The 15,009-nt window shown below is 47.1% G+C and overlaps 2 protein-coding genes across 4 annotated transcripts in view; both read left to right on the top strand.

Moving 5' to 3' along the window:
* TRIOBP (TRIO and F-actin binding protein) overlaps positions 1–8,248 on the top strand; it is a 63,366-nt gene extending 55,118 nt beyond the window's left edge. For 2 of the 3 annotated variants that reach the window (XM_083400722.1, XM_083400721.1), the window contains exons 15-21: positions 23–170; positions 1,288–1,399; positions 2,566–2,725; positions 4,102–4,215; positions 4,998–5,084; positions 6,153–6,351; positions 7,458–8,248. In XM_083400722.1, coding sequence (XP_083256848.1) covers positions 23–170; positions 1,288–1,399; positions 2,566–2,725; positions 4,102–4,215; positions 4,998–5,084; positions 6,153–6,314 — 783 coding nt within the window. In that variant the 3' untranslated portion in view covers positions 6,315–6,351; positions 7,458–8,248. The remainder of the gene's footprint in view (positions 1–22; positions 171–1,287; positions 1,400–2,565; positions 2,726–4,101; positions 4,216–4,997; positions 5,085–6,152; positions 6,352–7,457) is intronic. The other variant, XM_083400723.1, reaches the window with a different exon arrangement.
* A 4,461-nt stretch (positions 8,249–12,709) lies between these two features.
* Positions 12,710–15,009, top strand: H1-0 (H1.0 linker histone). The gene has a single exon (XM_083400865.1). It carries the CDS (start codon positions 13,192–13,194, stop codon positions 13,768–13,770), a length of 579 nt encoding a protein of 192 aa, XP_083256991.1. The 5' UTR covers positions 12,710–13,191; the 3' UTR covers positions 13,771–15,009.

Below are 15,009 nucleotides of genomic sequence, written 5' to 3'. Positions count from 1 at the left end.
CAACTCCTGATCTCCCTGGCAGGAGGCATGTGAGCGCAGTTTAGCAGAGATGGAGACTTCCCATCAACAGGTTATGACGGAACTGCAGCGGCATCACCAGCAGGAGATGGAGCGGTTGCGGCAAGAGAAGGAGCGGCTTCTGTCTGAGGAGGCAGCTGCTACAGCGGCAGGTAGGAGCTACTGTGTGTTCTTGGGTTGCTGGATGTGCACCTTTGCCTAGCTAAGAGATGGTCATTAGAGCGGTCCCTTCAGTCTCCTAACAATTCCTGGCAGCTTTAAGAGACTACATCTCCCAGGATTCTTTGGGAGAAACCGTGACTGTTTCAAGTGGCATGATACTGCTTTAAATGTGTAGTGCAGATGGACCCTTGTTGTTGTTTAGTCGTTTAGTCATGTCCGACTCTTCGTGACCCCATGGACCAGAGCACGCCAGGCACTCCTGTCTTCCACTGTCTCCCGCAGTTTGGTCAAACTCATGTTTGTAGCTTCGAGAACACTGTCCAACCATCTCGTCCTCTGTCGTCCCCTTCTCCTTGCGCCCTCCATCTTTCCCAACATCAGGGTCTTTTCCAGGGAGTCTTCTCTTCTCATGAGGTGGCCAAAGTATTGGAGTCTCAGCTTCAGGAACTGTCCTTCCATTTCCTGCCCTAGCATTGGGGAAATCCAGTTCTAAATCCCTACTTGGATATGAAGCCCATTGGATGAGTTTGGGGCAGCCAACCACCCTCAATCTAACCTACTGCACAGCATAGTAGAATGCAGGCTGGGGGATGACTGTCTTTTCCGTCTTTTAAAGCTCCTTAGAAAGGTGGGACATAATTTGATATCACCAGGACACATGCCATGTCTATATACATATGTGTATGTGCGTTTATGCATATTGTGCAGAAATCTTCAAGCATCTTCTCTGACACATGGAATAGAATAATGGGTGTTTTGTGTACATATGAGGCTTACTTCTACTGAGACAGACCATTGGTCTATCTAACCCACTGTTGTCTATTTTGACTGGCAGAATCTCTCCAGGTTCTTGCACAAAGGATCTTCCTTGTTGCCTGCTGCCTGCTCAGTTGCTACTGTTGTTTAAACTGGCGAGATGGCAGAGATTGAATTTAAAGCTTGTGCTGTGTCCCCGCTGAGCCCTGTCCCTTCCCCAAGAAGGCTTGGCTTCTCCCATTTAGCTAGGAAGCATTAAAATGCATTGTAGTTTCTACTTCAGCGCATCTCGCGTGTCTTCCCTGGCTTCTGTTTTCTTTTGCCCATTTTCCCAATTTCCTTTCTCTCTAGCAATTGAAGCACTGAAGAAGGCACACAGGGAAGAGCTGAATAAAGAACTGGGCAGGACCCGCAGCTTCCAGAAGGGTGGTTTAGACACCGACACACTCCGGCGGCAGCATCAGTAAGTTCCTGCAATGGCTCTTCGGCATCCATTCTGAACTTGGAATAGTGTCCCTGAGTTTAGAGAGGAGGGAAGGCTTGTCTATTCCCAAGTGCAGCTTGCAACATCGTTGGGTCTGATGAAAAGGAGGGATGGGGGGGGGTGGATTGTGGGATCCTGATAACTAATCACAGAATCATAGAATTGTAGAGTTGAAAGGGAGGGTCATCTAGTCCAGTGCTGGGATCCTTTGCCCAACTTGCAGCTCTTCGGCATAAATGTGGATGGAAATCCAGCCTGGGGTCACTTTACATTTCAGGATTTACATAGAAATAAATCTCCAGCAATAATTGTCACCTCCATGGTAGTAAACACTGTCGCAAAGTTTCAGACACTTAACAATTTAGCATTTTGGTTATGTAAAGGAAAGACACCTGAAGAAGAAAATAGTAATGAAGACTTTTGATGTTTACTATTGGGGTGCTTTTTTGATAATATTAATGTAATGGGTTGGGTTTTTTTGGGGGGGGGGGTTTAAGTCCCATGTGGTTTTTTCAAGAAAAACCAATCCAGGAAAAACAGATTAGAACCCTTCATCTGACACACCACAAATGGTTTTATTTTGGGACATTTTCCCACCTTGAGGCACATTTGAATTTGGCTTGGGATACAAAACTACCACCTAAAACTGTCGGTGTCTTTTCTTTTAACTGCCATATCCCCACTAAGCAAAAAGTGATTCAGGGAAGTCGATAAGAGCCTTTCTCCTGAAGCAACACATACAGCTCGGTTTGAGACACTCTCTTATCCCAAGATACACTGGAAATCAGATTAGGTTAGGAAACTGCCCTGAATACTGTCTCTGTCCAGTTTTTAGTGTTTCTGAGCATGCAGCTATCTTAAGCCAAAGTGCTGTTGTATAATAGATGCTATCAGTTTTCACTGGATTACAATGATGTTGTAATCAATGGTCATTTGTGCAGAGCCATGACCAATCCCACCTGTCATCTAGCACCTTTGTTCTCTGGTCAAGGGGCAGCTTGTGCAGCCCACAAGGGGAACCCTGGGATACCAGTGATGGCAGAAGAGACCATCAGAGACGGGGAAGTCAGCCGTGTTTGTAGAAGAGCCCTGGGATGGGATGACAGCTCTTGGCAACAGCATTTTTTTTTCTACCTCTGCTGCAGGTCTGACGTCGAGTCCCTGAAGAGGGAGCTGCAGGTGCTTTCAGAGCAGTATTCCCAGAAGTGCCTGGAGATTGGGGGCCTTGTGCAGAAGGCAGAAGAGCAGGAGCTTATGCTGCAGCACTGCCAACAGGAGGGAAAGGAGTTGCTGCGGCAAAACCAGGCAAGTGGCTTTCTGTGTAGACAGGAGTGGAGGACCTTTGGACTGCCAGATGTTGCTGAACTACAACTTCCATCAGACCTAGCAGTTGCTGGGGATGATGGGAATTATTGCTCAGCAACATTGGAAAGGCTGAAGGTTTCCCACACCTGATCAAGGGTGGGAATTGGGAAGAAGAAAGTTGGTGTGGAAGAGAATATCTTCTTCATCTTCATCATTATTTACCTTCACCGCGAGAAGCGAAGTTACAGGGAACCAGGCAGAGGGCCTTCTCAGTAGTGGCACCCGCCCTGTGCAACACCCTCCCACCAGATGTCAAGGAAATAAACAACTATCTGACTTTTAGAAGACATCTGAAGGCAGTCCTGTTTAGGGAATTTTATTAATGTCTGATGTTTTATTGTATTTTAAATATTTTGTTGGAAGCTGCCCAGAGTGGTTGGCCAGCCAGATGGGTGGGGTATAAATGATAAATTATAATAACGATGGTGATTTTCATTAATTTCATTACTGTATTTTCATTAATTGCATTTATTAATTGCTTTATATGAAAGGGTATCAAAGCAACTGCACAATATAAAATATAAACAGATAAAATCAATTAATTAAAAGCCAAAAGAAAAAAGTCCTAAAATGGGCATCCAGCAACACAAGGAAGACTGTCACCACACAAAAATATGAGTGCTGCAGTAGAAGCTAACTTCATTCCCAAAGGCCTGGGATGATGATGATAAATTTTTTTTTGCTTCCAATAAAATATAAAGACACAATAAAACATCAAACATTAAATAATTTCCCTATACAAAAATAACTAACCAACCCCTTAGTCTGGCACCTAAAAACTGACAATGATAGTACTAGGCAAGTTTCCCTGGGGAGTGTGTTCCACAAATATTGGTGGGAAGACCACCAAAAAGGCACAATTTTTTGTGGCCATTCTCTGCCCTTCCCTTAGATGAGACACACGGAAAAGGGCCTCTGATGACTATCCACAGGATCTGGGCTCATTCATGTGGGGAGGGGCAGTCCTTGAGGTTTTAGGGTCCTAAGGCTTTATAGGTCAAAACCAGCACTTTGGGTGGAGACCAGAAACGAATTGGTAGCCATGATAGTCAGGCTTACAGCGATGACCTAAAATTCCCATTGAGCTGCTGGTGGTGGTTCATGCTACTGACTGGTGCTGGCAACAGCTGTGATTATGATGATGGCCAATTCATAGGATTCTTGTGCAGGGGGCATATTTTAAAGCTGGAGGCATTTAGGATTTGACCATTTCCATTGAGGATCCCTGGAAAGACAGGCTTTGTAAGATGCCAAGTATCTGCCTGTTTAAGAGCAACAGATAATTGAAGCCTGACTCTTCCGCTCCTTGTCCCCAGGAGTTACAGAGGCGCCTGTCGGAGGAAATTGGGCAACTACGAGCATTCATTGCAGCCCAAGGCTCACGTGATGGTGCTTCACACAACAACGAGAGGAACTCTTGTGAGCTGGAGGTAAGGACTCTTGTTTCTTTTTATAACCTGGTTCAATGCCCATTGTGCGCCAAGGGTCTCAGATATGAAATGCTGCTTATATCTGAGAGCTTGCTGCTTTCAAAGTGTCAGGAGAAGAGTAATCAGTTTGGAAAGGAGTAGATATCAAAGGCTGGAAAGGGGAAACGTTTGTGCAGTTGCCTGTGAGAACTGTGCTTGGAATGGTTGTAAAGCAGATAAAACACAAAGTACAGCAACTAAGGAGAGTGATTTTGATATGGAGGACAGTGGATATTGTCTGACTTTGTGTGAGTGACCCTTGGCTTTGGGCTTCCTGAGTAATCTTAGGGAAGCCCAGTCCGTAAAAAGATGGCGCTTGTGAGCACTGTAAAGACGGTGAAGCTTTTCATACTCAAGCAATGCCACATCATTAAAAAAATCAAAGCAGTTTGCAATAGGAAAGCTGCCATAGGCTGTGAAGTAGTTATTTGAAGAAGCTTGTGATGAGGCCCAATTGTTGTTATTGCTCAAGATGGATGACTTGCTGAATGTAGCTGCACTCTTAGACGACGACCACTTGGCCCATTCATGAAAATGTGTGTGTGTGTGTGTGTGTGTTGTGATCTTCTGCTTCATACCAGAAGCCATTTTGCAAATATGCTATATGGGACACTTGAGCAACCTAGCTATTGTTGCTTATTCTCCCAAGGGGATTAGGAAACCTATTTTACCTGTGCTTACCTGTGCCCTCAGCAAGTTTTCAACCCATTTCCTTACCTCTCCCCTTCTGCTCTTCTCTGCAGGTGCTGCTGCGAGTGAAAGAGAACGAACTTCTGTACCTGAAGCAAGAAATCCGATGTCTTAGGGATGAACTCCAAATGATGCAAAAGGTAGATTCCTAGGAGCAAGTCAGGTTCACTTGTCAGCCAGGAAAAGGCAGAGCCCTTCCTTTGCTCAAGTCCTGCAGGCAGGGCCAGGGTTAGTTGTATTCTGTACGCTGACTTCTGTGTGGTGTTGTTTGGTACCCTGATGCTACTGTCACTGTGCGATTCCCACCTGCAACATCAATCTGCTCTGTAGAGCATCTGCTTTCATGCAGAAAGTTCCAGGTTCAATTCTTGGCATCTCCAAGGAGGGCTGGAAGAGTCCCATCTGAAATCTTGGAGATGCACTGCCACTCAGTACAGACAGTACTAAGTTAGATAGACCAATGGTCTGGCTCGGTATAAGGAAGCTTCTTAAGTTAGGTCAGAATAAGTCTCCCCTGCACTCATTTCCTTGCTTCCATCCTTTGTGGACCATCGAGGGCTAGAGGAAGCTGAAGGCATAGACTTTGGGAAAATGAGAAAGAACGGCAGCTCTTCAGAAGAATAGCCCTTCTGGACCAGACAACGGCCCATCTTCTCACAGTGGTTAACCAGATGGTAGGCAGGGCTAGAGGCAAAAAGTAGGTAGAGCAATGGAGGAGATTCTCAACTTTGAACAGTAGGCTGTGTTCCTGCCGTGTATGTGTCAGAGGTTTATACAGAGAGAAACACATGCGTACATCCTGGCAAGCAAAAAGCATGATCACATTTCAAGGACACGTTCCAGCCAGGCCAAAAGCATTTGAATGCAGAGCTGGGCCAAGAGCATTTGAGTGGATGGTGTTTTCTGGGGAAAGTATTGAGGGCCACATTTGGTCCTCAGGTCTGAGGTCCCCTGCTCCTGTTCCAAATCTTCTTCTTCTGTTTATCAGCTAATGAGACTGTTGGAGAGGACAGCACAGACAGATGTTGTTGAACTCCATCTCCCATCATCCCTGTTGGTTAGCCTTGCTAGCTGGGGGCTGGAGTCTGAACAACATCTGGTTCCACATCCCTGGTGTGTAGACTGCAGGAGATCCTGGAGAATAGGATTTGAACCAAGTCTCACTCTGGGTTGGATACCAATTATCAGCGTGTGGATTTGCCCTACAGGATAAGAGGTTTGCCTCGGGGAAATACCAGGATGTCTACATGGAGCTGAACCACATCAAACAGCGGTCAGAGCGAGAGATTGAGCAGCTGAAGGAGCATCTGCGCCTGGCCATGGCAGCCCTGCAAGAGAAGGAGATGCTTCACAACAGTATCGGCAAGTAGACGAGAGCAGCTATCAGGCCTGACAAGGGAACATCGGGTGGAGCTATGAGCGATCAAGGAGGCAGGGACAGGGACAGGATTTGAGAGGCCACCTTTGCTTCCAGCCCGGGGGATGCCACTTATATTGGACATGGTGTCTCTGCCTTCTGCTTGCCAATGATCAAAACTAGTCTTACCATAAAACAATGTGAAGCTGTTCCTTCAAGAAGAGTGTTCTAGGAGGGTGCTATTTTCTTGCCTTCATTCTCGTGTGGGTGTGGGTGTGTGTAAGTGTAGCTGTATCATGTGGCAGCACACATGCTAGAGGTGAGTAGGGTGGTTCCTATCCAAAAATGGATGGGGCCATTCCTTTTTGCTCTCCCCCTTTTCCATGTTGCCCAACAAGCTCCAGGGGGAGGGACAAATTGCACTAGCCACAGGTCTGAATTGCCAACTTTCATTGTATTTTTAAAGCTAGGCCTAGAGCAGCAGGCTGCCCTCCCTGCATAAGCGCAGAATGGGCCTGCAGAATTCTTCGGGTGACCCAGGTATCCAAAAATACCAACATTAAGATGTGAACACTTCCTTTGTTCTCAGCAGGAAGAGCAGCACAATGTTTTCCCCTCTCTAGTTTTCCTTTGGACTCCAACTGCTATCAGCCTCAGCCAACATGCATGGATGATGGGAGCTGTATTCCACAGTGCTATCTGTGCTCTACAGGATCTACCGTACTGGCCCGAATATAAGCCGCACTTTCCACCTAAATTCTGATTGTGAAAAGTTAAAGTGCGGCTTATAATCACGACCTTACAGTATCGCTGCTAAAACAACTGCCCACGTGGGTCGTGGGGGACAAAGGCGTGCAGCGCACTCAGAAGTGAGCGCTGGCCACCCCCCCCCCAATTCATGGCGGTAGAGCCAGAAGGCAGGCCGCACCTGCAAATAAGCCTTGAATTTTAAAGGTGTGGCTTATTTGCAGGTGCGTCTTGTATGCAGGCCAATACAGTAAATATCCTGTGCTTCCTTAAAATGTTTATAAACTTGTTTTAGACCCAGAATCAAGAACTGTTAAACCTGTGGTATGATGACTGCCATCTCCTATGCACATTTTGGTACGTTTCAGGTGTAAGTCAGTTTCGCTAACTTTGTCTGTTTGCTCCATAGGTTAGTCAGCTTTGTGTACCTTGCTTTGGAGGACAAAGCTGTATCCTAGCAACCAGCATCCCTCTCCAGGAAATGGACCAAGCCTCCATCAGACTATCCATCACGTGCACCTACATAACTTGGCGTGTTTGGGGCTGGATCCTACTACTTGCACCTTCTTTGGGATTTTATACATGAAAATATATTTTATATGGGGGTGGGGTGTTATATTTTAAAATCCTGTATTACGTTTTTAACCAGCAGTTGACAAGAGAAGTGAGCCAGAGATTCTCCCCAGCCTTCTTTTAGTCATAACAGAATCCTTGTTCCAGGTCCTTGAATATATCTGAAACCACACATGACCTCTTGCTTCCAATTCTCTTCCAAGCAAAGAGACACAATTTACACATGTTCCAAGTTTATGGCAAGTCTCCTTGGACGGACAGTGTTGATCCACAGTGACCCATGTTTTGAGATGCACTGGGCCAGGAGGAGGAGGATGTTCTTCAGATGAAACTGGTTTTGTTCCGAGAATATGGGTTGGTTTGTTTTTTGTTTGGGACCAGCTGTTTGTTTTCACGTACTAAAAGCAAAGGCAGTTGTTTCCCCCCCTTATGCCGATGAAACGTCTATGCATCCTACTGCAAAGTCAGCACCGGCCACATTCCAGAAGCTAGTCTTCCACCTGTGTGTTCCTGTGGGGAGGGGTGTCACTGCTAATGTCGCCAGAGCCAAATGATGAAGGTGGCTGAATTTTCTTTCTTTCTGCACAATTATAAACTAACTTAATAAAAATCCTCAAATACCAAAAATGGTGTTGCTTTTTGGCGTGGGCAAAAGAAGTTAACATGAATTCTTTACAGTAACTTAAGCCCTGGTAAATATTCAACTTCTGCATTCGCAGAAGAGCGATGTCTACTGCTCTGGTATTGTCATAATTGGCACTTATCTGCAGCTTGCTTGACTGTTATGTACCGTACATATTGTAAAGCAAGAAACAACAGTTCTTGCAGATTCATCTACGCATTTATAAACCTCACAAGCACCAGTCTTGAGATTTCCCCCACCCAAGGCTATCATCATAGACCCAGAAAGGACCACAGCAGTCCTTATGGTGCTCATTTAATTTTATTTCTTCATTAGTTTCCTGGTTTTCTTCCATTGTGGAACCCAAGGTGATGTAAATGTGGTTCTGAGTTCACAAAAATTATTCATCAATCTGGATGTTGAGCACAGTGAGTTGGTTTGTGAGAAAAAGCTGGCTTGACATTTAAAGTTACGTATAATGCATCCATTGGCCCAAAGTTAATCCTTGGAAGTAGCATGGCTATGGGTGTGGTCACAAAGAGCACCAGTACTTCAGAATTTACCCAGATCATCTTAGCTTCAATAATATGGTAACCTCATGCCTCACCCATGGCCTTCGTTGCATTGTGACAAAAGTTCTGAAGGAGGGGTTGGGGGACCTCTGGCCTGTCAGAGGCCCACATCAGTTTTTCTGAAACCATGTTCACCAGTCAATCACCCCAATGGGCTGGTGACATTAACAGAGTAGATCCTTGCAGAAAGCAGTATTGAACCCCTCACTGTGCATCAGCTGATGGGTGGCAGGGTTCAATCCTGCTTGGTCGTCATTTCCCATCATTGACAGGTGAATGGGGCCATCTACCTGCCAGTCACAAGTCAGATGATTGACAGGTGGAGCATCTGCAGGGGGTGAAATAAAGATAGTCAAAACTGGGGATTGATATCTTCAGTACCTGGCAATGAGGTAACTCACAAAGGAAATGCCATTCTTGTCTAGTGTGGCAGAAAGCTAGTGCTCTGCATTTATATGTTTTTAAAATAAGTCATTTACACCATTGCTTATCTCCACCTCTTGTCTTAGTAATAAGATTTGTGATGGGGCTAGGCATTAAAATCTTGAGTTTTAAAATATAATTAAATAAGAATCACTATTAGTAATTGTCACAGGTTTGTATGTAAACCTACTGCTTAAAATTCCCTTTTCAATCGAAGTTTCTTTTTAAGAATGCAAATTTGTTCTTCAAAATGGCTGTCAGTGCCGTCTTAGGCATGCTTACTCGGAAGTAAGAAACTGAGCTCAACAGCCTTTCTACTCGGCAAAACGCATGTAGTAGAACAACAGCCCATTAAAAAGCCGTTTCTGATCTTATTTCTGTCACCGAGGTGCGCTCCAAAAAACGTCTGGTGCATCGGTGGAGATACGAGAGGAAGCCACTAGTTCTGTGGCAACCCACAAAAAGGGAAGTAAAATACCTACCGCGAGAAATCAAAAAGAAAACCACTGTAGTGGCTTCGATCAGCGGTTACAACAAAGGCAGCGAGATCTTGCTTACGGTTGAGGAGAACGAAATCTGCAAAAAAAAATTGTTATATTGTCTGTGCGCGTAATGTGGAGAGCAGGAAGGGGCACTTCTTGCACAGTGCAAGGAGGCGAGTTCTCGACAGGCGCCGTGCATTGGCCAGCCAGCGGCTGCTTACGGCAATCCTATCCCGTCGCATTTTTGAGAGCTCTGCATTTGCTGCTGCCCATCAGAGGGCACCCAGCAGCGTGCCGACTACATTTCCCACAAGCCACGGCTCGGGCATCCTACGGTGGCCCAGAGCGACGCGAGCGAGCTTTCGCCTCGTCTGTACCCTCTTTAAGAATTAATCAGCTGACTGATGAGAGGCTCTTCAAAGCAGCTATGACTACTGTCAACAGAGGGCTGTCAATGGGCTATTGTGCACGGGGCTGCTTCCTCCATGGTCCTTTTTCAGGATCATTCTCAACTCTTCACTAAACACTCGCCCAGCCCTCATAAAGCCACTTTCATGAGAACAATTTTTTTTAAAAAAGCGCGATGTCACCTTTTGTCGTTGTCATTATTTCACTAAAAACACTCCATCTTTGCCTTTTTCAGAAAACACCCATTGCAGTTTTGCCTTTTTACTCTACCTGCTGCATCGATAACTTTGTTCCTACAGAAAAATCCACGCCCCCCCCCCCTTAAAATACTGGTTAGCGGGGCATTCAGAATTTACACTAATGCAATACTCTCCCCTGTTAACAACGTTTCTGATACGTTATCTCCGTAGAGCAAGTCAAGAGGAAAGACACCTTAAAAAAACGAGTTTCAAAACAGCACGTTATCTACCCGCCGCTCCATCCTCGCACCCAAGTGTTAAGTTAACTCTCTTAACTTAGATGCAAAAACTTATATATACAGTTTATATACATGCACTCATCAGGATAGTGGTAAAGGGTGGAGGCTACTTGAAGGAAGACGATCCCGGAACTCTGTATCTTGGCAAAAAAGCCCCACACCCTTATCCAGACCGGGAATCCAAACAATGGAGAGGGGCTAGGTGTGTGCGGACAGGTTTCCCCGACCGTCCCCTGCTATCATTTCACTTTGGAACTCCCTAAACAACTTAACCGTGTTTAGTGGTGGGTTTAACACTACCACGCAAGTCTGTAGCTCTCACTGAGCAGAATCATATCCGGACACGAGACTCCTTTTAAAATATTTAAATTAGTGTTTGCACTTATTCCAAGTACACAAACATCAGTCCGATTGCTTTTGGAGGAAGAACTCTACTAGATAAAAACACTAGAAAAGATACGAGCATTTCAAAGATATTGACGTTTATTCGCCTGCTACAGCCATAGAACTGCAATCCCCATGATCATTTTTAAATAAAGCTAAAGGCAAAGCGCACATTTAAAAGCCTTAAATCGAGCTGCGATGGGGTGGGGGGGGGGTGATCCTATGAGGATGGGGGGAGGTGGAGACAGAGGTACCAAAGTGCCCGATTATATATACATATATTTGTTGCTAGTGTGCTCTCCGTGTTGCTAGGATCCCAGGTTGTTTTTATAATTCTTAAAAAGTATTCTAGAGGTGCTTTTTACTTTCCCACCCCGGAGTTACTCAGTACCACAAGCCGTATTGCAGCTCCGCATCTTCAATTTTGCATCCACAACGCTTTTAATTAATATCTTTATTAAGGAAGAAAAAAATCTGAAGAGGGGAGATGGGGGAAAAACAACCTCAGTTCTTCCAGCAAGATGGCGATGGCACGTACATTTAATCTCCTAACAACAGTTAAGCACTCCCGCAGGACTGGCAAATTAGGGTTAACACATTTAAAGAAACTGCCCTGCACCCCAATTCGTCACCTACCTTTCCCCCCTCCCCGATAACTTTTGTCGAGAAAGTATTTTTAAGTAATAGGATCGACTCCACCTTGAAAATCCAAGGAGGAACAAAACAGCCTATGTAAATCTCGCTAACATTTTTGTGGGGGTTCAAAGTGATCCGGGGGCGGGGGGACAGGTGTAGTGCAGGAATAGGGGGGAGTTTCTGAAAAGGCGCCGACCCTAGGTTGACTAAGATATGGGGGCTTCGCGTCCCCCCTCCCCAATCCTTTCCTATATAGGCATACTTGTTATTATTTAGAAAACCACTGCGGCCAGTGAAATACTTTTTGGGGGAACAAGAGTTAGCGAGGCAAACTCCCCCTCTGTCCCTTTCTACCCCTTAGGTCAAGCAAGGCAGGCCTGTGCCCCCCACCCTGGCCACAGACCCCCAAGTCCAAGCAGGGGGCTGCCAGGTGCTCCTTGGGGGAGGGGATGGCTGCAAACTTCCCATCCGACAAAAAGGGAAGTTTTTGCAGCGCTAGGGCTTCGGGGAGGGGGCGTCTGGAGGAGGGGGTCCACGGGATGGGGGGCAAGGGTCCCCCTAAAGACCCCCCACCCTTGGGGGAGTCACTCCTCCCCCCTCCCCGGCCAGGTCTGAGCTGAGCCTCGCCTGGCTCGGGGCTCCCTGTGTTAGTTGGGGTCTGCTCCCGGGGCCCCTGCTCGGCTCTCGGGGCGCTCAGAGGGCCGGGACGGGGGTTCCCCGGTGGCTCAGGGGTGCCCCTTGGTCCTCGCCTTTCCCCCTGCCGGGGCTCCCCTCGGCTGCTCGGCTATGGGGGCGCAAAGGGGAAATGTCGCCGCGCCCCACTCGCACCCAGCGCCGTTTGGGGCGCCCTGAGGAGGCGCGGGACGGCGGGAGAGCGAGCCGGCGGCGGGGCCCAAGAGCTCAAGGACCGGAGCAGCCGGCGGCCGCGGTGCGGGGCCCAGGAGGCGCCGGGGGACGCGGGAAAAAGCCGCTTTAGGCGGCGGAAGAAACACAGATGTCAGCGGCGCGGCGCCATTCGGGGCCTGAACAGGCAGCCAGCAGCCCTGTCCTCACCGCGGTCCGCGCCTGAGCGCTAAATACCCGGATGCGCCGGCTGCTGCCTAGAGAGCCAGACGCAGAGCGGGAGGCACAGGCAGCAGCGCGGCGGCGACGGCAGAGGAAGGAGGTGTCCAGTGGCGCCCCGGAGAGAGAAGCGGGGAAAGAGGGGGGCGAGCAGGGCCCAGGCCGCTGGACAGAGCTACGCCAGCGAGGGCTGACCGTGGCCGCTTGCCCGCGGAAGAAGCTGGTCAGGTGCACAGCAGAGGCCTGAGCCGGGAGCTCCTTAAGTTTCCGTGGGGGGCATTTGCTGGGACGGCTGCCCAGACCACACCCCGCCAGCAGGAGCCTGAAGGGGGGCAACAGCCACACTCGCGCCTGGTGTTGTTTGAAGCCACGAGGAGACTCTTTGAGGGGGGTGAAAAGTGTTGCTCCCCTCATCAAACAAGGGAGTCCCACGTGCTGTTCAGGAGCCACCCGTGGCAGAGGCGAAGAGCCAGTTTTCCTGAAGGGAAACTTCCAAAGCAAGGATGACCGAGAACTCGTCCACGGCACCTGCTGCCAAGCCCAAGCGGGCCAAGGCAGCCAAGAAGTCGACAGACCACCCCAAGTACTCGGACATGATAGTGGCCGCCATCCAAGCCGAAAAGAGCCGAGCTGGCTCCTCGCGCCAGTCCATCCAGAAATACATCAAGAGCCACTACAAAGTGGGGGAGAACGCCGACTCCCAGATCAAGTTGTCCATCAAGAGGTTGGTGACGACAGGTGTTCTCAAGCAGACAAAAGGCGTCGGCGCCTCGGGGTCCTTCCGCCTGGCCAAGGGGGATGAGCCCAAGAAAGCGCCCGTCAAGAAGGCAAAGAAGGAAGTCAAGAAGGCCGCAACACCCAAGAAAGCAGCCAAGCCCAAGAAGGCTGCTGCCAAGTCGCCGGCCAAGAAGCCCAAACCTGCGCCCAAAAAAGCCAAAAAGAAGCCAGCGCCTGCTCCAAAGAAAGCCAAGAAGCCAAAGACTGTCAAGGCTAAGCCAGTGAAGGCGTCAAAGCCTAAAAAGGCAAAAGCGTCGAAACCCAAAGCAAAGTCCAGTGCAAAGAAGTCGGCCAAGAAAAAGTGAAGTGCAAGCTTGGGACCTTCTTTCTTGGACTTTCTTCTTGACCTCTACTCTGTAAATAGATTCCTTCTTTGTTCTCTACTCCTTTCTATTGCAGCTTTATAAAAGACTGAACTATTCCGCCTATAATGCTTTCAATCGATAGCTTTTTTAAATGACACTCATCAATATGAAAGTTCCCCTTTTTTTTGGTTTGAATTTTTTCCCCCAATTAGAATTTTAAAAATAGATTTCTGTGTTCATCTTTCTCCCCCTCTCTCTTAAAGGTATGCAATACTTGTTTGTGTTTTGAGCATGAGGGAAGACCAGGTCAGATAAGGGAATATTTTAGTGTTCCTATTGCTTGGAGATGATTTTTAGAAATATTTGAATTAAGAAAGGGACTTGCATTGGATGACTTTCTTAGCCAAGGCCCTGAAATGGTGGGATTAAGAAATGTAACTAATAGTGGAAGCCACCCAAGATGGAATAGGATAACTTCATTTTTTACAGAACTTCAAAATTTCATGGTGGATAAGATTCTAATGTAACTGCATACATGTAGGATGATGTCTTTCTAGCCCTGGGATGGACTGAGATAAGCTTTTCACTGCTCTTTCAAGGGGAGGACTGTGCTGTTGTCTGGAGTGGGTGGTAGAGTTGGAGACAAGGAATTAAAATGAATCATGCGGGGGGGGGGGGAGAGATCCTCTATTTAAAATCATGATAGTTTGACCACAACAAAGTGGGGATACAGTGAAAATTTAATTTCCTGTCTCTTTCCAAACAAGTCTGACCACTGTCTTGGTCCCTGCCAACTTCCAGGAGAAGGTGTTAACAGAAGCTCCATTCTTCCCAACCCTTCAGTGCCTATCCACTGCTTTTTGTGTTTAAAGTCTTGTGTCTGCAGTGCATCCTACACCTCCAGCAATCTTTATTTTTTCAATTGTGGATCTTGAATGGGGGAGGGAGGGAAGAATGAATGTAGAGGGGGCAGACTTGTTATTGAGGTAACTTTATAAAACTGTGTTACCATTGCTTAGGTTTGGGATTGGGGTTTTTTCCCATGAGGAGGGGGAATGGAAAGGATAATTTTCAGTACTCCCATTTTTATTTTAAAAAGATATGCTTGTTTAAACAACAGAAGATTCTTATAGGACTGATAGCTGATTGTCCATTTTATTTTGTATGTGTAATTTTGTGCAAGAAGGATTTAGCTGTCTTTGTAATTTTAGAGTTAAAAATAAAATGTAAACAGCATAA

The sequence above is a fragment of the Podarcis tiliguerta genome, assembly GCF_965153285.1.
Source record: "Podarcis tiliguerta genome assembly, chromosome: 10".
In the NCBI taxonomy this organism is placed as follows: Eukaryota; Metazoa; Chordata; class Lepidosauria; order Squamata; family Lacertidae; genus Podarcis; species Podarcis tiliguerta.
This window is presented reverse-complemented; position numbering and strand designations above follow the sequence as displayed.